Source organism: Conger conger, chromosome 1 (assembly GCF_963514075.1).
Source record: "Conger conger chromosome 1, fConCon1.1, whole genome shotgun sequence".
Classification (NCBI taxonomy): domain Eukaryota; kingdom Metazoa; phylum Chordata; class Actinopteri; order Anguilliformes; family Congridae; genus Conger; species Conger conger.
The window spans coordinates 66,840,058-66,866,967 of NC_083760.1; the positions used below are offsets into that span (position 1 = coordinate 66,840,058).

At 40.5% G+C, this 26,910-nt stretch overlaps 2 protein-coding genes across 4 annotated transcripts; both read left to right on the forward strand.

Moving 5' to 3' along the window:
• Positions 1–112: 112 nt before the first annotated feature.
• On the forward strand, positions 113–8,886 carry LOC133130494 (serum paraoxonase/arylesterase 2-like). Its single transcript, XM_061245118.1, has 9 exons — positions 113–288; positions 764–834; positions 2,245–2,300; positions 3,459–3,624; positions 4,381–4,507; positions 5,524–5,724; positions 5,854–5,935; positions 6,615–6,743; positions 7,703–8,886. Exons 1-9 carry the CDS (start codon positions 143–145, stop codon positions 7,862–7,864), a joined length of 1,140 nt encoding a protein of 379 aa, XP_061101102.1. The 5' UTR covers positions 113–142; the 3' UTR covers positions 7,865–8,886.
• A 586-nt stretch (positions 8,887–9,472) lies between these two features.
• On the forward strand, positions 9,473–26,630 carry LOC133110445 (zinc finger protein ZFAT-like). 3 transcript variants are annotated; one of them, XM_061220571.1, is made up of 16 exons: positions 9,473–9,735; positions 15,324–15,491; positions 16,071–16,337; positions 16,480–16,665; positions 17,256–17,409; positions 18,023–19,413; positions 19,957–20,189; positions 20,942–21,029; positions 21,362–21,511; positions 22,494–22,667; positions 22,986–23,074; positions 23,373–23,511; positions 23,902–24,026; positions 24,458–24,578; positions 24,695–24,843; positions 24,988–26,630. In XM_061220571.1, exons 2-16 carry the CDS (start codon positions 15,341–15,343, stop codon positions 25,210–25,212), a joined length of 3,642 nt encoding a protein of 1,213 aa, XP_061076555.1. In that variant the 5' UTR covers positions 9,473–9,735; positions 15,324–15,340; the 3' UTR covers positions 25,213–26,630. The 3 variants fall into 3 exon arrangements, with proteins under 3 accessions (XP_061076555.1, XP_061076545.1, XP_061076564.1); XM_061220561.1 differs by lacking the exon at positions 9,473–9,735 and adding an exon at positions 13,847–14,655; XM_061220580.1 differs by lacking the exon at positions 9,473–9,735 and adding an exon at positions 13,847–14,655 and having other exon boundaries at positions 21,362–21,424.
• The last annotated feature ends 280 nt before the right edge of the window (positions 26,631–26,910 follow it).

Below are 26,910 nucleotides of genomic sequence, written 5' to 3' on the forward strand. Positions count from 1 at the left end.
ACTTTTATATGCGGAAAAGTTATCCACCTATAGTGCTGCTCCGCCCCAAGATCCCCCCAGGTCACAGCGAAGACCTGTGCATTTCTGCATAAGGTATGTCCATAATTCTGGCGGCTGGCCAGACAGTGATGTTCACGCCCACATGCTGCAGAGAGGGAGTTCAGGACATACCGTCCGTAGTCTTTTTAAGGCTGTGAAGTGTATGAGCAATATGGGTCGGCTAATAGTGTCTGGTATTGTTCTGGCAGTTCTCGCGGTTCTTATTGGAAACAGATTCTTCGAACTTAAGTGAGTTTGTTTGTTCGTTAAGTTGACGCTAGACTGATTATTGGTATGCACTTTGCACTAAACTTTGTACGTCGCTCTGGAAAAGAGCGTCTGGCAAATGCCATTAATGTAATGTAGACAACATGCAATCTATTAATATAGCTAGTTATCTAGTTAGATATTGGTATCGGTTCTATGTCGTGGCTAACACAGGCTATTTAAATGATACAGTAATGAACTTCGGAGGTGAACTGTGATGTTGGTTCATCGATCTGTTTGAAGGTTGCGACGTAGAACTTAATTCGTTTACCTTTGCCTGTTTTCGCTGGTTGTATATTAGCTCATGTATTAAATGCAATTTAAGTGCAATACAAATAGATTCGATAAAGATCTCGTCTGCGCCTTACGCATTAGGCTACGTTTTATTTTTCTCATACCATGGTAACGACAATAAACTAAGCTGTATGTTGTCATGCCAATGTCCATCTTCCTTCAGGAGAATAGCTCTGGTAGACGGAGAACTTCGGCAAAATCACCTGCCGAACTGTCAACATATTAAAGGTCTTGGTAAGTGCCAGGCATAGGCCTAACTGAACCAGTAGGCCAGGGGTGGGCAACCCTGGTCCTGGAGAGCCGCAGGGTGTGCTGGCTTTCGTCTCCACCTTAAAATAAGCAACCGATTCAGACCCAAGAAACCAGGTGAGGTGAGTTAACTGTGCAATCAACCGCTTTCATTGATCAATTAATGCCAAGTAACAACGAAAGCCGGCACACCCTGCGGCTCTCCAGGACCAGGGTTGCCGACCCCTGCAGTAGGCTATAACTGCAGCTCTCTCTTTCACTAGCAACAATGCTACTTTCCTGATAAAACATATCTACAAAATTAGCTCAATGTAATTACAGTGCTGTAAAAAAAAGTATATGCCTTTTGCTAATTTCCTCTGTAATTGCATATTTGTCACAAACAAAATGTAATAATAGGCAAATCTTGGTAAACTGGGTATCTGAGTAAACACAAAATTATTGTATTTATTAGAAAAAGTTACCAAACATCCATATCACCCATGGTAAAAATGTAATTACCTCAGTAGTTACTCAGTCAACCAATTAAAGTCACACTATGCAGGATTTTCATCGTGAAAGTCACAGTAAGAGCCATTATCTCCAAAAGGAGAGCACATGGAATAGTGGTGAATCTTCCCTTCCTTGGCCAGCCTGCCAAGATTCCTCAAAGGGCGGAGCGACAACTAATCCAGGAAGTCATAAATGATCCCAGAAGATCCAAATAACTTCAGGCCTCTCTGTCCTCAGCTAAAGTCTGTTTACGGTCACGTAACTGGAAACAAAATTAAAGTTTTGGAGTTGCCTAGTCAAAGTCCTGACTTGAAACCCAGTAGAGATGCTGTGGCAGGACCTGAAACAAAGAGTACATGCTCGGAAACCTAACAATTTGTCTGAACTAAAAAAAAGTTCTGCAAAGAGGAACAGGCTAAAATTTATGTTATGTTATGGGTAATATTGGTGTTTGATAACTTTTTTCATGAAATAAATCAAATAAAAACATAATTACTCCATTTCTCTTTGTCGAATATTACATTTTGCCTAAGATACTGCACTGTATCTTTTCTAAGCAAGTTGTGCAGGTTGTACTAACTTGTCATACTTTGCACATTCTATACAAATAAATATTGAAAGTAAGAATGTAAAGAGATATTGCTTTGCAGGGTACCCAGCACACAGTGGCAATAGTCTTTGTACTGAAGGATATTGGCTTCATTATGAATAAACAAAAAATGTTTTTAATTAAAATGAACAAATCTGTTAAACCCAACCTTGACGAGGAGTGTTGTGATCTTATGGACCCACCTTAATGTTTTGCTTCTGAAAACACTAATATTGTTTAGGACTTTCACAGTTATCATCTTTGTTTGGAGATCCACTTTGCAGATAATCACAGAATTTCCCTTTATTTTTCAGAATATGGCTCGGAAGATCTCCAAATACTTCCAAATGGGCTGGCTATTATTAGCACAGTAAGTTTATGCACGTTAGTTTGCCGGGCTGCAGCATGTTTAAGCCCCATTTGTTGGTTTACCTTTTTAAAACTTCCAGTATTTATTGGGTATATTTTGAAAAAAGTACCAATGTGTTTTGTTTTTATTGGCAATTTGAAGAAGATCTGAATGATTGTTGTTCGATACAGGGTAACCATACAACCCTGTAGCTACTCAACAATCTTGCCTCATGACTGAAGCTATGCAAAATTAGTCTTTCTTGGTGCTTTGATCGGAAATTTGGTAAAATAACAATGGTGTTGGAAGTGATTCAGTAGTGTAACAGGAGGAAGCAGTATTTACAGAAGTAGAAACCCAATGTCCAAGTGCAACAAGGCTGCATTCAAATTGTTTAAATGTTTTCCTTGTTTCCTTTACATCTGAACACATCATAAGGAAATATAAAAGGAGAGGAGAGTTGGGGAAAAAAACAAGAACCAAGGAAAGATATCATCAAGTATCATTTTGAGGCAGCATCATTCTGGAGTGATGTAGAAACCAACAGAACATGCACACTCCAATCAATTGGAACATCACATGATTTACGCAGTTTGACACGTTGTGTGTTCAGCAACGCTCTTCTGCATACCACTGTTATTTGACATTCCTGTCAGCTATGTCTGGCCATGTCTGGCCCTTCTCCTCTGACCTCGCTCATTAACTAAGCCTTTTCGCCCGCAGAACTGCTGGTCATTGGATTTTTTTTTTTGCACCATTCTCTGTAAATTGTAGCAACTGTTGTGTGTGAAAATTCCAGGAGATCAGCAGTTTTTCAGATACTCAAACCAACATGTCTGGCACCAACAATTATTCCATAGTCAAAGTCACTTAGATCACATTTCTTCCCCATTCTGACATTTGGTCTGAAACACATCTGAACATCTTGACCATGTCTGCATGCTTTTATGCATTTAGCTGCTGCCACATGTTTGGCTGATTACATATTTGCATTAACAAGCTGGTGTATAGGTCTACCTAATAAAGTGCTCAGTGAGTGTACACTGAGCACTTTATGCGATATTCACAGCTTATACAGCTGGCAGATACACTACAGGTACCCAGTCAGACATAGGAGTTTGTGACCTTCCTACTTTTAATGCTACAATTAAAGTTACATTTTCCCACTTTTTACATTAGGGCTTGAAGTACCCAGGCATGCCGTTCTTTTCTGACGGTCCTGGAAAGATCTTTATGCTGGACCTGGAGGATGAGAGGCTGAAACCTGTGGAGCTACGCATTGGACGCGGCTTTGACATCACATCCTTCAATCCTCATGGAATCAGCATTTACACTGATGAGAAGGGTAACAGTAGGGGATAATTGGAAAGGTTATGAAAAAAAATATTGGTTCTGCTAGCCGGTGAATAGTTAACACAGTATGTTAATGCTGCCTGTTCAAATAATGATTAATCATATGTTAAGGGGTTTACAACCTTCATCAACCCTTAATTCAGTAATTAAAGCCACAATATTTGCATTTTGAATATTTGGACTTTTTGCATCGTGATAGGAAACTAATAATGAAAGCCAATTGTGGTAAAGAAAAATCTGAATCTAATTACATACCTACAAAAAGAGACTAAAGGAGCCACAAGGGCAAAAATATATCACTACAAGTGCGGATGTTAAACCACTTGGATAGAGGAATTTACTTTGTCTCTTTTTGTTGGTCTGGAATTAGATTAACATTTCTTTTTACCACTATTGGCTTGTATTTTCCCATGGTAGGTTTCCTACCATGATTCAAAAAGTCAACATTTTCAAAATGCAAGCATTGTGGCTTTAATTACTGAAGTAAGGGGTTGAGAAATAAATGTTGTAAACTTAACTAATCATTGTATTGTAAATACTGTAATTGTGAAAGGTCACATCATATTGCATGCTTTAATACAGTATACAATATTTAACCATTTAAACATGATGACAAGCTTTGATATTTACTTGCACTAAAGTGAAGCATTACATCAAGTAAAACAATAAATGAATAAATAATAACCATTATTTGTATGTTGGCTGGGGTATGTATGTACCCTCACAATATCCTCTAATCCATTTCCAGATCAATCTGTACACTTGTTCGTTGTCAATCACCCTGAGGGGAAAAGCCAGGTTGAGATATTCAAATTGGTTCAAGAGGAAAATGCCATTATGCACCTGAAAACAATCCAACATGAATTTCTCCACAGGTATATCTGACTGACCAATGGGACATATGATAAATGCACCATTGTTAATAAAATAAATACATGGTCAGTGAAACCTGTCCGGGACAGACATCCAGGGGAGAAAGAGTAATGAAAAATGGCCAAAAGTCTGAGACCGCATTGAAAATCTGTAATGACAAAATAAACAAAGTTTTAGGATTTTGAAATGGCAAATGGTAGGCATTTATATAGCGCCATTATCCAAAGCGCTGTACAATTGATGCTTCTCCGTTCACCCATTCATACACACACTCACACTCACACACCGACGGCAATTGGCTGCCATGCAAGGCCCCGACCAGCTTGTCAGGAGCATTTGGGGGTTAGGTGTCTTGCTCAGGGACACTTCGACACAGCCCGGGTGGGGGATCGAACCGGCAACCCTCCGACTGCCAGACGACTGCTCTTACTGTCGCCCTAATTTAAAACAAATTAAAGTTACTTTGCTCACATTTGTGGAGTCCAAGACAGCTTGAGTGCACACTGCCATTAAAGCAAACACTAAGAAATTATGAAATGCATGTACATTTTTCAATGATTTAACTTTTCACTCAAATTGCTGATGATATAATTTGTGATTTAAAAGTTTGTATTCAGTTAGAAAATAATCCAAAATAGAAACATTTTCACTGGTTGTCTCAGACTTTTGGACCCCACCAAAAGTGGTTGCAGGTTATGTGCAAATAATTAATCAATCAATAGGAGGATATATTTTTTGCTTTAGAACTATATAATACATTTTAGGTATACTGTATTCTACACTTCCTATATAGCTGCACAAATAAACAAAACATTGGTGCATGATTGGAACAAGACTGAACAGTTCCTAACTTTGATGCACACCTGCTTCCTTTCCACAGTCAGGATTATGTTGGTACATACCTATAGTTTAAAAAATACAGTTAACTGACTTGTCTTGGTGCCTGCTGATAACTGGGTTTTCTTGATCTGTGTTTGCCTACTCTTGATAATGGAGCTTCCCATTTGGTCTCTTGCAGTGTGAACGACATTGTGGCTGTGGGCCCAGAGAGCTTCTATGCTACAAATGATCACTACTTCACTAACACGATGCTGAGAGATCTGGGGTCATGTTTGCTGCTGCCCTGGTGCACTGTAGTTTATTACAGCCCTGAGGAGGTCAAGGAGGTGGCAAGCGGTTTCTACTCAGCCAACGGCATAAACATCTCCCCTGATAACAAGTCAGTTTGAAATGAGATTGTTGTCTTTTCTGTTATTTGTGTCTGAAGCCATCTACAAACTGCATGTGATATGAGCAAAGTATCATTCAAGAAAAAGAGGATACATTTTTTTTTCTTTACCCGTTTCAGGTATTTATACGTGTCAGATATTATGGATCACGCCTTTAAAGTCATGGAGATACAAGAAAACAAGACCTTACACCATGTGAAGGTAACACAATTAAAAAAGCATTCATAGTCTTTAAAAAAGAATGAAATATTTTGAAAAAATATGGAAATATTTTGAAAGAATAATTAAAATAAATCAGTAAGGATTTCCCCTTACTGATTATTTTCTGTGGTACAAAGTATCACAGTATGAGAAATACGGTGAGGGTTGTATGAACCAGGATAATACATAAGTTATGTATTGAGTAAATTACTTGTGGATGTAATGCACACAATTTACATAAGGACTGATGCCACAGAGATGGTGAAGCCTAATAGTTACTTAAATCTGGAAATAATGTGAGTGCAATGCTTTTCTGATTGCTTATTGATATTAATATTTGATATGTTGATGAACATTATCAGATATCATCAGCAATAATATTCCAATAATATTCTAGTTTCCACCCCTAGGTAATGTATAAACCATTGTATAAGGGTTAACCTACAATGTTAAACATGGTTTCCTTTGCTTTACATTAGCATCACTGTCTTTAAATTATCATTATAAGATATTTCAGTCTTGGTATTGCAGAATTGCATAGAGGTAAATTATATTTCAGTTTCTGTAATGATTTCTTAGCAAACATCAGATTGCACATTATTATTTATCAGTATATATCTAATTAATGTCATCAATGTCTCAGTTTTTGTAATTGAATATATTCTTGATACATACTTAGTCGGTGCCTGTGGGGTCACTGTGTGACAACATAGAGGTGGATCCTGAAACAGGTGACTTGTGGACAGGTTGTCACCCAAATGGTATGAAACTTGCATCCTATAATCCAGAGGACCCACCTGGATCTGAGGTAAGTGACATCCACTTGAACATAACCATTTAAGGAATGGGGGTGCATTTGTTTCAGAAGATTGTGTGAACGAAGACAAATCTGCATATCTCTATGTGTGCATTTTCTTTTGAATAGTTGTCTTGTACCTTGTATCTTTTAGCTCTGTATCTATGTGTTTGTACTTGGAGATGTAGTTTTTTAATATGTTTATATAATCTGTTTATACAGCAAAATTCAGTGAGCTTAGTAAGTCTAAAGATTAAGACATTTTCTTGATTTTAGATTTGTAACCATAACATAACATAACATAAAGATTTGTAATTAACAGGTGGGTAAAGTGCAAATTTTCAGCTTTTATTAAAGAGTAGTTTTATAAATTTAAACAGATTATATAAACATACCCAAAAATGACATCTCCGGGTACATAGTAATAGATGGCTAAAATAGTATCTATTACTATATATTTGGGGACTATGAATAAAATGTGCTGTAATTTATACTTGGTGAAACCAAAAAATGTAAATCTACACTTTAACCACATGTAAATTGTGATCAAGAATTGTGGAATAGAGAGCCAAATCAAGAAAAAAAAAATGCAAGAAAAAAGTGGAGCTCATTGTATGATCCAACATATGTTCCAACTAATGTTTTTGTTTCTGGCTGTGTGCCAATTTCAGGCTATTTTATTTTTTTCCCCATATATTGACACCTGCATTGTTTTAATTTTAAAATTTTCAATTTTGATGTATTCAATTAAAAAAAGAATGTAGTTAGAAGTATTTTTAGTATGTCCATACACAATGCATGTCCAGATGTGCCCAGACATAATACATTATTTGGCAAATGCAAGTGTTATTTATTTTCCTAGTGTACATCTTTTTTCAAATTCATAATTTGGCAATAATTTAAATCTTTAAATATTTATTCGGTAAACAGTAGTCAGATCTATGATCTCATTCTGAATGTATAACCTACAGGTATTTAAGATCCAGGACATCCACTCAGAGAAGCCCACTGTGACTGTGGTGTATGCTGATGATGGCAGTGTGATCCAGGGATCCTCCGTGGCCTCAGTTTATAAAGGAAAGCTTATCATTGGCACAGTCTATCACAAAGCTCTGTATTGCGACCTGAAGTAAATGCTTGAATAGTTTTTTCTTTTCTTTTGCTCAAGTAAAAAAAAAAAAAGGAAACTAATTCATCATTAGACTACTGAATAGATCATTTCAGCTATGGGAATAAGAATTGGGCTTGCATTCATCCTTAACCAAAATGATAATGTTGCCATGTTTTGTAGGTTACTTGATTCTTGCCTTTCTTATTTCTGTGCGGGTTATCTGTATGTTCTAGTTGTTGTCCTGCCATCTCCACTCATTCTTCTACTGTATCATAGCCATACCTCTCCCATCAGTGGGGCACTCCAGAACCTGCTAGGTCTGGTTCTCCTCAAGGTTTCTTCCTACATGCCATGCAGGGTTTTTTTTTTCTCTGCCATCATCACCACTGATCAGTATTACCAGTGATAACACCGTTTTGGTCAGGGGTTCCAAAACTGTGGGTCGGGACCCCATGTGTGGTCGCTCGATTTCAGGATGGAGTCGCCTGAAAATCTTGAAAAATTTTTGTCTCTTTAAAATATGTGAATGAATAGAGGCCACTGCATGTTTAACATTACAACAACCCAACTATAATAAAGCAATGAGGTAGGTTGTGGTATATTTCTAGTATAGTCATGGCTAAAGGGTGTTGTTAGGGGTGGCCTGTAGCGTAGTGGTAAAGGTAAATGACTGGGACAGGCAAGGTTGGTGGTTTGAATCTCATTGTAGCCACAATACGATCTGCACAGCCGTTGGGCCCTTGAGCAAGGCCCTTAACCCTGCATTGCTCCAGGGGAGGATTGTCTCCTGCTTCGTCTAATCAACTGTACGTCGCTCTGAATAAGAGCGTCTACATGTAATGTAATGCAATTTAATGTTAGGCAAAAGATGTGTGTGGGTAGGGTGTTGGGGTCGTGTAAATTTGTTAACATTCATTTGGGGTCACTTCAGAAAAATGTTGGGAAACCCCTGGTATAGGCATTTAGGCCAGGGTATACTGTGAAGCATATTGTGAGATTATTTGTAAAATCTGCTATAGAAATAAAATTTGATTGATTGAAAAAGCTTGCAAGAAATCAATATACCAAAAGATTTAACCATTTTTTAACAAATGGGATAAAATTGGATTTCTAGCTTTTTAATGAAAAATTGAAGACTTTAAATTTAACTTTAACAACCCATGGGATACAGTGTAATTGCCGTATGTTTTACAATTTTGCTTTACTTTGGAACAGCTGGTTTTACAATTGAGTTATAGGAGCATTTGGAGGTCTGTGCGCTAAAGATAGTCGGTAAATACAGTACTGCTATGTCATCAGGGGCTGTACATATTAGCACTAATTTTCTGGCATTTAGGCCTATTCACAATTCTGAACATAAACACAAACTCGGATTGCATGCGTCATTGGACATTGTTCCTTTTGAAAATGAGATTTAATGTAATCAAAAAAACTGTCATTATCATCGTGAATATAATAGTTTAGAAGACTTGCTTGACGGAAACATCCAAAGGGTTGGTGTTACCGTTATTCAGGATTATCAGTGGTCACTTTCTTGGACGTACGTATAAATGCGTACAGCAGGCGGAGCTGTGTTTCCATGACAATTACGTCAATATCAGTGTCGGGTAACTAAAGGTCAAACCGAAGACGAAAGGGACGGAAGGAAACGGAATGGCGGAGTTGGGTAATCTCAAACGGGCTGAAATAGTCCGATTGATATACACGTCTTAGACTTCAATTTGTTTACATTGAGAAAACCGGATTAAAATTTGGACATGGAGGTCGCTGCAAGGATTCCGCCTGTCACTTAAGCAAAGTTACTCCGCAAAGTGTCACACAAAATAACGAAAACACTTGAAAAGCACGAACTTTTGAAGTAACTAAATGACACTTACAAGGGCAGCTATACGGGTGAGTAGTAACAAGTTGAATATCAATTTGGAGTGTGTCAGCTATGACCGAGGTCTGACAAATCAGTTCGCTTACTTTGATGTTCGAGTTTCGAAAGCAACGCGAGTCAACGTAACGGGAGTTCCTGAGGCCAAATCGTCAGTCCCTGAATTGCAGGGCATCCGTCAAAACTGTTGAATTATTGAACGTGGCAAGAAATTATATACCAAACACAATTGAACTGTATCGGCATTTCCAAGTGAAATTCGGAAATCACCACCAGGACAGCTGAGCACTGGCAGGGTGGGCAGATAACAACTTTCTTGTTATTAAATCCCAAAACTAGTCTTTGCAACCAACATTTACCAAGAATTTGAATCGCACCTCAGTGACCTAGACTGAAGAAAAACTTGTGAGGTTCACAAAGCTTGTAAATGTAAATACCTGGTGTAAGGAGCATGAATTCCAGACACTTGTGCAATGGAAAGGGTAATTGGTCTGAGTTCCCCACCTCTGCCTAGGCTAATGCAGGGCTGGTCAACTGTGTTTCAGGAGATCTACCATCTTGTAGTTTTTCACATCAACCCTAATTGGCCGTGCAACAAGATTTCTAGCTGTTGAACGATGGGTGCTTTCTTTGAGTTGAAGTGAAAACCTACCAGGACGGTATAACCCTCATTGTGTCCCCGTACTGCAGAATGATGCTCCCATACACCCTGCTTCACAAATTCAGTGAATACTGTGATGAATTGAAATTCCTTGATGGCCTCCATGATCACCAGATCTAAACCTTTATGGGACATTCTGGAGCACAGAGCATGAAGTCATTTACTACCTCCTGCTTCCCTCAGAACAGAAGAAGACTTCGGAATAACGATCCAATGTCCCAGTAGCTACACACTGTTTAGAACTTGTATGACAGTATTCCAAGAAATGTAGATTTGACTAATGTTACATGCTGCCAAGAAGGAATTGGTACCTGTGCAAAGACCTTGCTTAAAGTCTGGGCTGAATGGTGCAGGTGCACAGACCATATTTTATGTCCTTATGATCCTCCTTGCTTTTTTCAGTCTTCCTCAGCAATGAGTGTGATTCAGGATTTTACACCTCATGAAATAAAAGCAACAGCAGCAACACCTCTCAGGTACTAAATGAAATGCTAACATACCATCTTATTTAACAGTTCAAGCTGTTAAATTTAATTAAATCTTTTCTAAAAATTAAAATGTCTAAGGTTCTCGTGGCTGTTGACGGGACTGAAACCTTTCCTGGTTTTTCATTTAATTGTTGTAATTGCAGTATACGTGCAGTGTTAAGAGAGTACACTTAAGCTCAAAAACTCAGGACTCTGTCTGGATTCTAATTGTTTCAATGTCAACTAGGACTACATGTTTGAAGTCGGATTATTTCAGATTTCATATTTGACTGTTTTGTAATCAAAATGTGTTCTGCCCATTTGTTGACAACAAATTTGCATTGTGAGGATTATAGGAAATGGTAGCAGACAAAATACCCTGCCTAAGTAAAGAATAGTTCGTTTCTTTGAGCTTGAGCAGTCCAGCTGAACTAGGACATCAGTAGCAGGTTTTCTATGGTTTCTGGTTTTCTATGGACAATCACCTTTAAAAAATTCAAAGCATATACATTTTTTTCAGCCTTTCAGCGAGAACATTGAAAACTAATATGTTTTCTTTGCATCTACAATATTTTTTTAATGCAGATTATGATTAGCTGTGGTACTGCTCTGGCTGATTTTTGTATTTTTTATTTTACATGATCTGTATTTTATTTATTTTTTAGGCCTTTTTTCAGCTTTATTGGACAGTATATAGTATAGAGAGACTGGAAGAATGGGAGCGAGAGAGAGGGGAAGACATGCGACAAATGTCAGACGGTCGGATTTGAACCGCCGATGTCGCGGCTCGCAATGAGCATGCGGTCAGTGCTCTACAGGCTGCGCCACGAGACACCCATCTGTATTTTATTTAATCCTGTCTTCAAAATCACTTAGTTGTGAAGTCTCCTATAAGTACACATGAAAAGGAGATCTCAGTCCCATTTCCATTCAATACATGAATGATTTGTCCTTTCTATTAAATAAACTAAGATTTGTAGTGCTTGCACTATTTATACATCTGGTTAATAATTAAGTAATTCAAGCTCAGATTCTTTTTCCTCAAGGGTACAGCAGTGCCTCAACCTGCCCCTTCCTGGTTGTCTGCTGCTGTAAACATCCCCGACTGGAAGCTGTTTGGAAATGGTGGAGCTTTCAGTCGGATGTTTGCTGCTGTAGGCTTCCTCTAGCTCTGTGGAGAGGAGTGAGTGCTGTAGGCTTCCTCTAGCTCTATGGAGAGGAGTGAGTGCTATCTGTCTATAGACCAAAACAAATGGAAAAAGTTGATGGTTCTTTTAAATGGACCTAACTGTCTCATTTGAACCCTCTTATCTCTTTTACCTGCTATGCTTGCTTTTGTCTTTACAGATTGCTTCGTAATGGCAGGCACGATTGTCAAGCGATTTTTTTTACTCCCTAAGCATCTGTGGGAGATTGATATAGGCCTATATATCATTTATTTTGTCTTGAGTAATAGGCTATTTACAGTATTTAAAGATTGTGCAATGACAGAATATGTGAAATCATCCTATGCAACTGAATGTATAAAATATCCTATGGGCCATTCCATGCCAACTCGAAGAGGTTGCTCCACAGCACCCCTTTTTCTATGTGTTGATAGACGATTATGAAATATAAAATTCCTGAAAACTTGAGCTTCATACTCCATTTTGATTTCCCGGTAGAGCCATTTAGAGTTTGCTGGGTGTTGCAATGAAAAATACCCCATGGCCCAAAATGTGATCCAGCTGATGACCGAAGAATTCTTTCCATAATAAAGAAAGATCCCTCAGAAGGGAATCAGAAACACCCTTCAGCAGTCAGGTGTGGAATTTCCCATGACTATTGTCCACAGAAGACTTCTTGAAAAGAATTACAGAGGCTTCACTGCAAGATTCAAACCACTGGTTAGTCGCAAAAACAGGATGGCCAGGTTCCAGTTTTCCAAGAAGTACTGAAAAGAGCAACCACAGTTCTGGAAAAAGGTCTTGTGATGGCAAGAGCAAAGTATGGAGGAGAGAAGGAACTTCCCAAGATCCAAAGCATACCATGGGATGGGGGTGTTATGGACTGGGCATATATGGCTGCCGAAGGTACTGGCTCATTTATCTTCATTGATGATATAACTGCTAAGTATGGTAGTAGCAAAGTGAATTGTGAAGTGTGTAGACATCCTGTCTGCACAAGTGAATGCCTCAAAACTCATTGGCAGGCAAAAGCAACAAATTAGTATTTTCAAAGCTAAAAAATGGTAAATTATTGAAAGGCCAAGTGAATCACCCGATCTGAACCCAATTGAGCATGCCTTTCATATGCTGATGAGAAACTAATGAGGGAACTAAGTATGTACTAAAGATGGCTGCAATACAAGCCTGGTAGAGCATCAACCGAGAGGACACCTAGAAATTGGTGATGTCCATGAATCGTAGACTTCAAGCAGTCATTGCGTGCAAAGGATATGCTACTAAATGCTAAACATGACTACTTTTATTTACATAACATTGCTGTGTCCCAAACATTATTGTGCCCTGAAATGGGGGGACTATGTATAAACACTGCTGTAATTTCTACATGGTTGACCCAAAATGTATAAACAAGCCCTTCATTAAAATCTGACAATGTGCACTTTCACCACGTGATTTATTTTATTACAAATCTCAAATAGTGGATAACAGAGGCAAATAAAGAAATGATGTGTCTTTGTTCCAAACATTATGGAGGGCACTGTATATGGACACGTCACTGTTTTATGGATTGCGTTCATAGTAAGTTTTTCAAACATGCAAGACACGATAATTAAAGATGTCACCATCAAGACTTGCCTCACTGTGCAACTAAGTGCAATATGACATCTCTTTCTTGAAAATAATTTAATTGAATTTGTTGGAAAAACTATTTTCTGTCTAAACTTAGCCTCTTAGTCAAATAAAGCAAGGGACATCTGGCTTTCTTTCTTTTTCAATTATATTTTCCCCAACCCAAACTCAACCGAGCTTGTTGATCTGCCAAGGTGAGTCCTCCAATTCACATGATGCCTATTCTTGCTTCTGTTCATAAGGCACACCAGCCCCAGCTGAATGACTAGGCCACTTTAATTGAAGCCTGCCTCTCTGGGTGTAGTTTTCTTCTTCTTCTTCTTTTCCAATAGGGTTGGCAAAGGAATATGTTGTTCATTGCCACAGAGGGCCATATGTATGCTGGTTTGTATTCCAACCAATGAATGCTGCCTTCATTGATTGCAATTTGTCATTGAAGAGCAGTGGTAAGAGCAGTCGGAGGGTTGCCGGTTCGATCCCATCCTGGGTGTGTTGAAGTGTCCCTGAGTGTGTATGAATGGGTGAATGAGAAGCATCAATTGTACAGCGCTTTGGATAAAGGCGCTATATAAATGCCAACCATTTGCCATTCATCCATATGCATTCAGTGGTTAAACCGCATGCTACAAGCAACTGTTATTTAGACAACACAAATAACAGATTTCACTTTATATGCATTACGTGCAAACCTACAGCCCATATTCAGCAACTGAACTGAGTTTGAGACCACTGCTCATGGGTTACCTTCATTTTTGTAATCCGTATACATCCCTCCAAGAGAGGGCGCCATGTAAAAATAACGTGGGCGGTTCCTGTGCATCCGCCACAGAACCAAGTCAGGAGACATCATCCGCCATGTTTGGTATCGCAGATTCGACAGAAAGCCTCTTAAAAACAATATGAATAAAATAATTTATTTCTGTAATTAAATATAAATATATAGTTTAAATGTAATGATCCAGTTTTAGTATTTTTCTTTCATTCCAAGAAGCATGGATACTTCGCATGCAGGTAGGCACCATCTAAAACTTTAATGTATTAGTTTCGCCGTTGCAGATAGCTAGTCTGCTAGTTGGATAGCTGGCTAGATGTTGAGCGAAGAAGGTAAAAGTAGTAGGTATACTTAGTTCGTACACTGCACCGAGAAGATATGCGACATTGCATTTGTAAAAAATAAAATATATACTGATCTATTGTCTGTAGTTTTTATTTTAATGGCTATCATTTTCTATAGTTGAGCTGGTTCGTAGCAAATACCTTAGCGACGCGTTTGTTGCGATGATTAAATTCGTGTATTTCATGCGCATCCGTTGAGTTTTCGTCACGAAACTGATTTTGAAAAACGTAAGTGTTTTGCTAGCTAGCTCACTCGGTGTACTATCGTTTGGGATGTGTAGTTGACTGCGCCCAACAAGATGCGTTGCAAACTACATTAACGTTAGTTAGCTGTGAACATATTTGCCTCAGTTGTCATTTTATCCTTCCGTCAAGTCTCCGAGTCAATTAGCTCGTTAACAGATTAACGCAGCTTCGTATTATCGATATAGTATGCAATGACTTGAATATTAAAACTAAAAAACGACTACAATATTTTATAATCCCCGCACCTCTATACTCACACTGTGTTCTGAGTACACTTGAAAAGTTGTCATCGTAGAATACTTTGCTCTGTTCCACAGATGGCGCTTCAATATTTATGTGCAAAATCTGCAACCGGTTCTCTCCCAGTCAAGAAAGGCTGCTCACTCATGTCTCTGAGACACACACCGTTGAGGGTGTCACGCCTGACAACATCATAGTTCCACTCAGACCTTTATCAACCACGGTCCAACCAGAGAACAGTGGAGGTGAGGAAGTTGCTTCCATTTAGATGGACCAGTGGAACTGTATTTGTAATCCTGAGGTTTGTTCCCAATGAGGGGTACCATGAGCAGCTACAGAACATGCCCTATACTGATGTGAAGGAGAGCTCCAGTCAAACATCAAAAGTTTATATATATTTATTTCTATCAGGGACTTTACTTGCAATTAAATATTCTGAAGCATATAGTGTAAATGTGTTTGTATGATTCTGTTTTCTGCGGGGGAGGGTAGTTGCACAGAAAACTTTATAGTTAAAGATGTTAAAACTGATTAGTTAAAGATCAGAATCACTTTCCCTGAGAATCATCACATTAATCAATGGCTTCTTATGTATTTATTACATTTTTCTCAAAGGTTGATCTGTTTGTTAGCTTGATATTTATTTACTCTGATTCCAACAGTACTGTATTTTTTTGTTGTTTATTTTGCCCCTATGATATGCACTTACTGTATCACGTAAGTATACAGTAAGTGAATTATTAACCCTGTAAGTATATGATTGTCTGCCAATAGTGAATACATAGTACATAATAAAATTCCACTTGGTAACTTTATTTTAATAGACTGTACAGTCAAGAGGAAACGGGGCAGGCCTAAGGGCTCCACCAAAAAGGTCCACACAGAGGATACTCTGCTGGGCACCCTCCCCAATGCAAAGCCCAGTCACAGGCCTGAGGTCCAGGCACAGGCCACAGAGGAGCAACAGGATGACAGCAGTGATGCACTGGACTGCAAGAAATGCAAACGCAAGTTCTGCAATAGGCGCCAGATTATGAAGCACATCTGCTTCATCGGACTCAGAGAAGAGGGTGACGAAGAGGAAGATAATGGTATTATGGGGTGTACTGTCTACTTTATGAGTTATGTGATCTCTGGTCTCTTTGACATTGAAGAGTGAGTTGAGCCTCATGAGTATGATGAATCTTAAAGGTGGTCATCTAATTGCTCTTATTTCATTTCTGTGTGCTGGAGATGATGGCAGTGATGGTAACCTGGCAACACATGGCAGGGAGAAGGACAGGGAGAGGCATTCAAAGAACGCAAAGACGCGTGGTCTGCGCTCTGAAAAACTATCTAGCATTAAAGACGTGGATCAAGGAGACAGCACTAAAAAACCCATAATCAGCGTCGTACTGACAGCCCATGAGGCCATTCCAGGTAAGAGAGATGGGTATGAGGTCATTCTGGGTATGGGGTTACTGTCTTGAAATTAAAAACCTTTCTGTTTTTAGTGACCACACAGTCCAAAAGAAAGAACCTGAAGGCTGTTTTGCAAAGATATTTAATGAACTTGCTAGTTAGCTCATTAAATATCTTCCTAGACAGTAGCACTAAGTGATGCGGGACAATTCAACTTCTGTCCTACTTCAATTGTTATTACTTTTGCTTTTGTTATACCTACTGTTGCTTCTTAATTTAATTTCAACTTTATGCTATTCCTTAGTTTTGCTGTTTTTCCACTGTCATTGCTTGAAGTGAGGGTATAGTTTCCCCCATATTCCCCATTTGGCAATAGACATTTGTTGTGATGCCCTGTGGAAGAAGTTTAGTACTTTGTTCAGGCCTTCATCTCAGTGAAAGTGAAGATAAGCAGAACATCAAAAACTATTTTCTTGATTGGACCCACATTCGTGCTAGTGGATGTTACTTTGTTTCTACAACATAGATTGAATAATGCTTTAGATGCTCTACTAATTATGGCCTTAAGTAGAGATATGGAATATATTTTTGTCCAAATGTTCTCTCAGGTGCCACAAGGATTGTTCCTATTGAGGCCTTTCCTGCAGACACTGCTCCCTCGACAGAACCTTCCCCCAGTGACCAGGCAACGGGGGTCAAAAGGGGCTACCAGGAATATGCCATTCAACAAGCTGCTTATGAAGTGCCACTCAAGTCATTCAGGTATTTTTGTAGAGTAGTATGTCTCATACTTCAGAATTACATTTTACAATTTTACATTGGTTATTAATGCATTCCATAGGGTTTGTTTCCAAACGTAAATAGCGGCCAAACATATTTTCTTCAATTTTGTGTCAAATAGTGAAAAATTCTGAGACTATTCACTCTCATTTTTCCATTATTATTGTTAGCCATTTTGTTCATGTAGTAGCTTTAGTTTTAAGAGGATTCAAAACATGTAGAAATCTAAGAAAAACGTACTACTTACAGTCATCCAGTGGATAAGTCATGTCTATGATTGCAAAAAATATGATTTTATTAGGACACTAAAAAAAATATGCATAGTAAAGACTTCTGTTGTTTTTGTTGAGTTTTTCCTTTTTTGCTCACTTATTATTCTTTTCTACACAACGTCCTAATCAGATGATAAATCTTGCAATTGTGGATATGTTTTTTTTCCACTGGAATGACCTTAGCTGTGAGCAGTAAGCAAATTGTTCCAACTGTGCTACTCTTTGTGCGACAAACTCTGAAGAAGAGCTGAGTCATCCTCTGCTGACAGGAAGTAACCAGAATATACAGCAAGGAACATTTCTCCCCTTCTCCATCAAAACAGGTTGGGCCAGACGCAGCTGAAAATCTTCACCTGCGAGTACTGCAACAAAGTCTTCAAGTTCAAGCACTCACTGCAGGCCCACCTGAGGATCCACACCAATGAGAAGCCCTACAGTTGCCCCCAGTGTGAATATGCCAGTGCAATTAAGGCCAACTTGAGAGTCCACATGCGCAAGCACACGGGGGAGAAGTTCTGCTGTGAGCACTGCTCCTTCAACTGCCTGAGCAAAGGGCACCTCAGGGTGCACGTGGAGCGAGTGCACAAGAAGATCAAGCAGCACTGCCGCTTCTGCAAGAAGAAGTACTCTGACATCAAGACCCTGCTGAAGCACATGCGCGAAAGCCACGACATGGATGACAGGAACATCATGGTCTCCTACGAAGAGCTCAACCTCCTGACTCGGGAGGGCAAAAGGCAGCTGCTCTTCGACTGCCCCGTCTGTGAGCGCAAGTTCAAGAATCAGCTGGAACGCGACCGTCACATGATGGTTCACGGCACCGAGAGGCCGTTCGGCTGCGAGCTCTGCGATCACGGCTCCACAAAGTTCCAGGGTCTGCAGGTGCACATGCGCAAGCACCCCTTCGTGTACGTCTGCGCCTTCTGCCTGCATGAAGTGGTCAGCTCTATCCGGCTGAGGGCGCACCTGCGACAGGCCCATCCAGAGGTTGAGGAGGTGGCTGCATTTTCGGACTCTATCAACCACAGTTTCTGCCTGCTGGAGCCGGGCGGGGACATCCAGCGGGACGCACTGAAGCAGGAGGAGCTGCAGATGACAAAGGAGCTGTCCCTCCTCAATATGAAGGTGGAGCGCATGGATAACGTGGACTCATCCGGGGAAGTGGCTCTTGACCAGGGCTGCAGCAGCTTAGCTGTGGAGGCACAGCTGCTGGTACAGGACACAACCTTCAATGAAACGATTAAAGGGCTCCCTCAGGAAGTGTGCGTCCCTCCAGCCAGTGAGGCCCCTGTGACTGAGGAAGGTCTGATCCAGGACCAAATCCCTGCAGTCAGCCATGAGAGGCAGGATGGAGGAGACCATAAGACTGAGAATGACCCTGTCATGGACTTGCAGCCCATTCAAGTCCCTCCGGAGGTGCCTCTGGAGAAGAGTCCCCTGACAAACCCAGAGGAATCGTCTTGCAATCAGCTCCTGGGGGATGAGAAGGACTCCAGCTCCTCATTTGCCTCCCACCTGAACAAGAGCATGGAAGTGACAGCCGCACCGCAGCTGAGTGGCGTTTCTGGAGAAGATAGGGGCACGGCCTTAGCTCCCTCAGAGGAAAGGACAGCATTCAGGCAGATCATAGACCGCATGCAGAAACGCCAGCTCAACCTTGAAGTCTTTGAAAGGATAAGAAAAGTCTACGGAGATCTAGAGTGTGAATACTGCGGTAATACATTTATTTGACTTATGGTAGAACCTATTCACTTGTAAGTCGCTTTGGATTAAAAGCGTCTGCCAAATGACTAAAATGTAAATGTAAATGTATTTTGCCATATTGTGAATTCTGTGTTAGTTCAGGTAACATACAGTGTAAACAGGCGTGTTTACAGTTTTCGGTAGAAGATGGTGACCTGGCTGTCCTGTCTGTAGCTCATTCACCAGGGAGTGAGAGTAGAGAAGAGCTGTGATGGAGAGCAGGGACTCTAGGGTGGGGACTACAAGATGAACAGAGTATGAGACAAGAATTGGTCCAGCAGGAGTAGTGATAAGGTTTGATAATAGATAATAGGTTTATGTGAGGCCTGATAGAAGCACCTGATGGTGAGTTGTTACAAATGCGGCACACATTTACCATTGTGTGTCATTGTGATCTAGCTTCTATAATGCACAGACAAGTCCATAACCAGTCTGTCTGAGTTTACTTTGCAGATACTTGTATGCAAGAGAAAAAAGCAAAGCTGAAGTCCCCACTCTGTTTTACCCTCGGCAGGTAAACTGTTCTGGTATCGGGTGCACTACGACATGCATGTGCGCACGCATACAAGAGAGCACCTACACTACTGCTCCAAGTGCAGCTATTCCTCCATCACCAAGAACTGCCTGAAGAGGCACGTGATCCAGAAGCACAGCGACATCCTGCTCAAGTGTCCCAGCCAGGGATGTGAGTACTGCACCCGGGACAAGTACCAGCTGAAGATCCACCTCAAGACCCACTCTGAAATGGTGAGTCCCATGACATAGGCATCAGCCCTCCTCTACACAGGCACCATCTCTCAACTATATACCATGTATTATGAAAGATTGGCAAAGCACTGCCATATTTCTATTTCTATTTTTAGTACAGGCATGGGGCCATGAAATGAAAATCCTCATTAATGTATGTTCATCAAAATGTCAACCACCTAGGGCTTAGTGGCCTGTTTTTACTTCTTATTTTCTTCTGACAATGTCACTAATACTGACAACTAATTATTGGCCATCCCCACGGCTACAATGAACTTTAAATCTCAAGATGTTGGAAGATTTTTATCAAGGCATACAATGCCATGAAGAGGTATTTTCCCTCTTCCTGATTTTCTCTATTATTGCATATTTGTCGGATTGAATGGTTTCAGATCTTTAGAGAATTGTAATATTAGACAAAGGGAACCATATTTGACAAAGGGAACCTGAGTGAATACAAAACCCTTTTTTTATTATGATTTAATTTATTGAATGAATAAATTATCGAACACCAGCTTCTAATAATGGCATTTTGTCTAAAGATCTGAAACCATTCAGTGTGACAAATATGCAGTAATAGAGGAAATCGGGAAGGGGGCAAATGCATGGCAATGTATCCTTTTTCTTTTTCAGCATGGTCTTTCTCGTGCTTGTGGGTGTCTGCATGCATGTGTTCTGTACATCACTTTGAATAAAAGTGTCTGCTAAATATAATGTCATGTAATGTGTGTTCAAATGCCTGCGTTTTCCAGGACAAGAGAACCTATGAGTGCCCTGCATGTGGAGAGTCATTCACTGAGGACAAACTCATAAAATTCCATATCAAAGCTTTCCATCCAGGTGAGAAACAGGGGAAGACGTTTATAGAATGTTTATATACATTTTTTCCTGACTTACTCAAACTTAGACGAGATGTTCGATTTCATTTTATTTTTTGTGCATTCACTGGCTCGGTTTCCATGTTGGCATAACGTGTTAGCTTAGCATAAAGACTTGAAGCCTATATGAGTCAGCAGCGTGCCTCCTAGTGAAGAAATACACCTTATAATAGAGAAAACATATTTTAGTATTGCCATGAAGAAGCATATATGCGGACCAAGGATATTAATTTCAAGATATACTGTAAGGCTCACATTTAACTGATCCATGTGGCAATCCCCTCTCTACTGCAGACGTGTCCATGGATGCCTTCTCAGAGGTCCTGGGGAAGCCGGTGCAGCTGCAGGGGCTGATAGGCAAGCGAGCGTCAAAGTGCCCTTACTGTGACAGCTACTTCATGAGGAATAGCACAGAACTACAGCAGCATGTTTGGGCTCATGAGGGTAGGCATCAATGGGACATCGTTCATGAGGAATAGCACAGAACTACAGCAGCATGTTTGGGCTCATGAGGGTAGGCATCAATGGGGCATCGTTCATGAGGAATAGCACAGAACTACAGCAGCATGTTTGGGCTCATGAGGAATAGCACAGAACTACAGCAGCATGACTAGGCTCATGAGGAATAGCACAGAACTACAGCAGCATGTTTGGGCTCATGAGGGTAGGCATCAATGGGGCATCGTTCATGAGGAATAGCACAGAACTACAGCAGCATGACTGGGCTCATGAGGAATAGCACAGAACTACAGCAGCATGACTGGGCTCATGCGGAATAGCACAGAACTACAGCAGCATGACTGGGCTCATGAGGAATAGCACAGAACTACAGCAGCATGACTGGGCTCATGAGGAATAGCACAGAACTACAGCAGCATGACTGGGCTCATGAGGAATAGCACAGAACTACAGCAGCATGACTGGGCTCATGAGGAATAGCACAGAACTACAGCAGCATGACTGGGCTCATGAGGAATAGCACAGAACTACAGCAGCATGACTGGGCTCATGAGGAATAGCACAGAACTACAGCAGCATGACTGGGCTCATGAGGAATAGCACAGAACTACAGCAGCATGAATGGGCTCATGAGGAATAGCACAGAACTACAGCAGCATGAATGGGCTCATGAGGAATAGCACAGAACTACAGCAGCATGAATGGGCTCATGAGGGTAGGCATCAGTGGGGCATCGCAGGCAGCACCTCTGAGCAGACCAAGCCGAGGTGCCATTGTATCGGTAGTGTTCAGGGCTATCTGCCCTGAACACTGATCTTGTACTCATAAAACCACAATGTCATTTTTTGTGGAGTTATCTGTCATGATGTTTTGAATATTAATTCAAGCATTACATAGTTATACATTGGTATACATCTCCTACAGGTTTTCATTGTTAATTTATTAACTTTTCGATCTGTGGTATCAGGACTGAAGCCCTACAAGTGTTCACAGTGTGACTACGCTACTCGCAGTAAGAGCAACCTAAGGGTCCACATGAACCGGCACAACACAGAAAAGACCCACCTCTGTGATCTCTGTGGGAAGAAGTTGAAGTCCAAGTGTAGTCTGAAGAGCCACAAGCTGATACACACGGCCGATGGTCAGTCTCTTTACTTACTGTTAGGATGATTCTAATTTCTTTTATCATTATTATCATTTTAAAATAAATTTTGTTGTAAAAATTTTGGATGTAGTATGGGATTGTTAAATTTAGCCTATTCTCATAGTTGGAGCTTGAGAGATTGAATTTGAGCTCATAATGGTTGTATGCTTGACAATATTTCACATGCATGTCTTTTATACATGCGTGTGTTCATTTTTCCATTACACCTGCAGAAGGAGAAATGCATAATAAGAGAATGGCATTTATCAGCTTTGTTGAGCTGCTCATAACTGTGGCTTTGTTTCTGTCTTTCAGGCCGGCAGTTTAAATGCACTAAGTGTGATTACACAGCTGCACAGAAACCCCAGCTAGTGCGTCACATGGAACAACATGCCTCCTTCAAGGTAGATTGAGTAGAAGTGGTCATTGATCTTCTTTTTTTAAATGAATCATCCTAGCAAACTAAATCCCTGTGGCCTGGCTTAAAAATGAGGATCCTTGTACAAACTTGCCTTTTTTGCCTGCTGGTAATATCCTGCTATGTCCAACAAAAACAACAACAAAAGCTGAAGGGAAATATCTTGAAGGGAAAAGGTTAAATAGCTGACATTATCTCGGTCAGTATGCCACATCACACTGAAGAGCTGTGTAAGTATGTAGAAAATGGTGACGCAAGGTAACGATGTGATGGTCTTCTTTAAGCCTTTCCGGTGTGGACACTGCCTGTACTCCTGCAACATGTCCTGCACTCTGAAGAGGCACTACAACAAGAAACACCCCAATGAACAGTACTGTAACACGGGGCCTGGGATCCCCGCTGCAGAGGCCATCCAGCAGCAAGGTGGGTCTAAAACCATCTCAACGCCCAAATATTCCTTAGTCTCAGTCTTCATGGATCTTGATTCTGGTACCAAAGGGCCTGGTTTATGCCTGTCTTGGTATTGGAACACCATTGATTTCTGAGATAACAAATTACCTTGCTGAACCTTTTTATTATTTTAATCTGCTCAGTCCAGCTGTTAAAATGTTTACACCATGGAGGCATTCGCACCAAAGTGAATTCTAGGATGTGTTTGTTCTAGGATGCCCACAATCTGGTTGTAACTTTCAAGCTATCAGTTATTAGCACAAAGAACACTTGTCTGTATGCAGACCGTGTTAGTATAACACATTTGTTTGATTGACTTAAGAGCTGGAGTAGGACAGAAATGAGAAAAACTGTCTGTTTCAGGTGGTGTAAAATGTCCGGTGTGTGTCAATGTGTATGGCACCAAGTGGGAGATGAACCGACACCTCAAGAACAAGCATGGCCTCAAACTGGTTGAAAATGATGGAATCGGGATGAACCAGTGGGAGGTATAAGAACTGCCTCACATGGTCCTTGTTTAATGATTTTCTTATAATTAGGGTCACCATTATTTTTAAAGTGTTTTTTCTCAGACATCCTTGAACCATGGGTTCATTCTAATCACTTATTTTATCCATCCATGTCTCCTCGGCCCTTGCGTAACCCACAAATTGATGGAGGTCTGCCATATTTAAGGAGATTCCAATCCGTTAAATGCTCCTTGGAGGAGCGAGGAAGCTCCTGGAGAAGACTTCAGTGAGGATGCACTAGTGCATCCTTTGCGGAAGTCTTTTTTGGGATATTTCTTAAAACACTGTTGGCACAAAACCAATATCCCAATTAGGGTATATATTACATATAATACTTTAAAATACATACATCTTAGGGTACAATAACAAAAGCACTTGGCTGTCTTTTTTTCATGTCTGTTCTCTTCCAGGTGGTGGAGTCACTAGAGGAGCCCTCCACCCAGTACCTCCACATCACAGAAACCAAGAACCTGCAGGGCACTGAGGCTACTGTATCTGCCCTCCAGGACCTGCGATACAACACAGAAAATGGTGCGAGATGCAGAAACTTTACTGTGGTTATCCCAGTTTTCAAAGTCTGTTTTTTTGGACATAGGTTTGTGTAATGCCTGATCCTTTTCCGTCTCTTCTACCTGGGATTTGTTCAGGTGTGGTGTCCACCACCTCAGGGGAAAGACTGGATCCCACAGCGGTCAATATTCTCCAGCAGATCATTGAACTCGGATCAGAGAACCATGACGCCACTGTCGCTTCTGTGGTTGCCATGGCTCCCGGCACAGTGACTGTAGTGGAACAGGTGAGATTTTGTACTCTTGTATAACTTGGTCATTTATTGAACTGGAAAACTCTAGCCTTTTAGCACATGATTGCTATTATGTTGTTGTTGTTGTGTTCCCAATGAAACAATCATGTAACCCATGCTTACCTGTGCTGCTTACAGGTGGCAGAAGAGGAGCAGCAGGCCAACCACACAGTGATGATCCAAGACGCCTTCCAGCAGGCCTCTGTGGGGCTGGGGGAAGAGCACCACCTCGTCGTATCTTCTGACGACGTGGAGGGCATAGAGACGGTCACAGTGTACACTCAGGGTGAGGACGCCTCGCAGTTCATCGTCTATGTCCAGGAAGCAGTGCAAGCAGCAGAGCAGACGGTGGAGACCTCCTAAACTGTCCAACAGCTAGCAACCAATCGTAAACCAGCTGTTAAAGAGACTGGCTTGGATTGGACTGGCACATCAACCTCCGCACTTCCCAATGATGTAGCTACAGTATGTGGTGAAAATAACAGCACAGTGTGTGTTAGTATCATGTGTTTATATTGAAACAGTAGGTAGGTCTACCGTCAAATGAAGGTTGCCAGTTTAACAATGTCTACAACTATATCATGCCAATATGACTGCAAAAGAATTTCATGTCAGGTTATAGATAGTCACACATTCACACAATTAAAAGGACTTGTCTTGAAATGTGTCATTTACTTGTTTGGCTTTTATAAAGGGCTTTATTCTTGAAGATGTTATACTTTTAAAAAAAACAACTTGATCACAGTGAAATGTTGTGTTACATTGCATTGTTAAAGCCATGATAAAGTATTTTTGGGATGTTACCTTGGAAGTAGCAACTTTGGTATTTTGAAATCCTGAGATAATTATTGTCTCACACAGTGCTACACTCCAGTGAGGGGGATGTGGCAGTTCAGGGTTTTCACCACAATTTGTCACCTAAGAGTCCATTCCACACTCACATAGACATGAAAACAAATAAAACTTCACCCTTCCCCCTCACAGGTTCTGGGCAATCTTCTCAGCTGAGCAACTTTTCAGCTACCCAGCACCTACATTGGCCATGTCTGAATCAGCCTACCTGCCTACTATTGCATATGTAAATTGAGTGCACTGTAAAGATCATAGAGGAAGAGGTAGGGCCTTTTACACTTAGTTCTTACAAATAGACACTTCATATTTTGAGGACACCGTAGTTTCAGGTTCAACAACATTCATTGGAACCCTGGAAATACATATATAATCTACATAACATTTAGAGAAGCTTTTTGCCTACTTAATGACTTTCTCATCCAGTGCACTTAATTTATGTACCCAATAGTATGTGAGTAAACTACAGGGGGCGGCCTGTAGCGTAGTGGTTAAGGACAGGCAAGGTTGGTGGTTCCGGTGTAGCCACAATAATATCCGCACAGCCATTGGGCCCTTGAGCAAGGCCCTTAACCCTGCATTGCTCCAGGGGAGGATTATCTCCTGCTTAGTGTAATCAACTGTACGTCGCATCTGCTAAATGCCAATAATGTAATGTAAAAACTCTCCCAAAGGCTCACTCTCAGCTCCGTGCTGTGGAGAGCGGCACAGCTGTGAGGACCTGGGCTGATTTAACACAACCCAGGTGTGTGCTCTCCACTGGGAGACAACCCCAACTCTCTGGATTGGACACCACCACTGTCTTGTGATTTTCAGAAAAACACCAAAATATTTTACCATGGCCCCAATTAGTAACTGTATTTATTTCTACATGGTTAGAAAAACATAACAGTATCTTTATACTTTTAATCTGTATAAATATTTACACATCAGGTTTTTGTCCAGTCTGCTGTTATTCAGTTTAATGTTTTTTTGTCTTTCTGAAATACTGTCAGCTCCACAACAGCCTGAGAAACGTGCCTCTTTTTTAGACCAAGAAAACCAAGCACATCAGAATTCTTACAGAAAATGCTACAGGTTGACTATATAGTCTTCTTTTGATGGTCCTGACAACAGGCAACCTTTGTAAGTTGTGTGGATTAATTAAAACCTTTTTCTGAATTCATTTTTGTTTTAAGAATTTGGAATGGAGCATGTGAGTAACAGGTTTGC

Bases quoted from the DNA above. Each gene is read 5' to 3' on its own strand.
- LOC133130494 (XM_061245118.1), top strand. From the start codon at position 143: ATGCTGCAGAGAGGGAGTTCAGGACATACCGTCCGTAGTCTTTTTAAG. The intron at 835-2,244 runs GTAAGTGCCAGG...TTTATTTTTCAG, and splicing joins TCAACATATTAAAGGTCTTG to AATATGGCTCGGAAGATCTC. The intron at 2,301-3,458 runs GTAAGTTTATGC...TTTTTACATTAG, and splicing joins GGCTGGCTATTATTAGCACA to GGCTTGAAGTACCCAGGCAT.
- LOC133110445 (XM_061220561.1), top strand. The intron at 23,075-23,372 runs GTAGATTGAGTA...GTCTTCTTTAAG, and splicing joins AACAACATGCCTCCTTCAAG to CCTTTCCGGTGTGGACACTG. The intron at 24,844-24,987 runs GTGAGATTTTGT...TGCTGCTTACAG, and splicing joins CAGTGACTGTAGTGGAACAG to GTGGCAGAAGAGGAGCAGCA.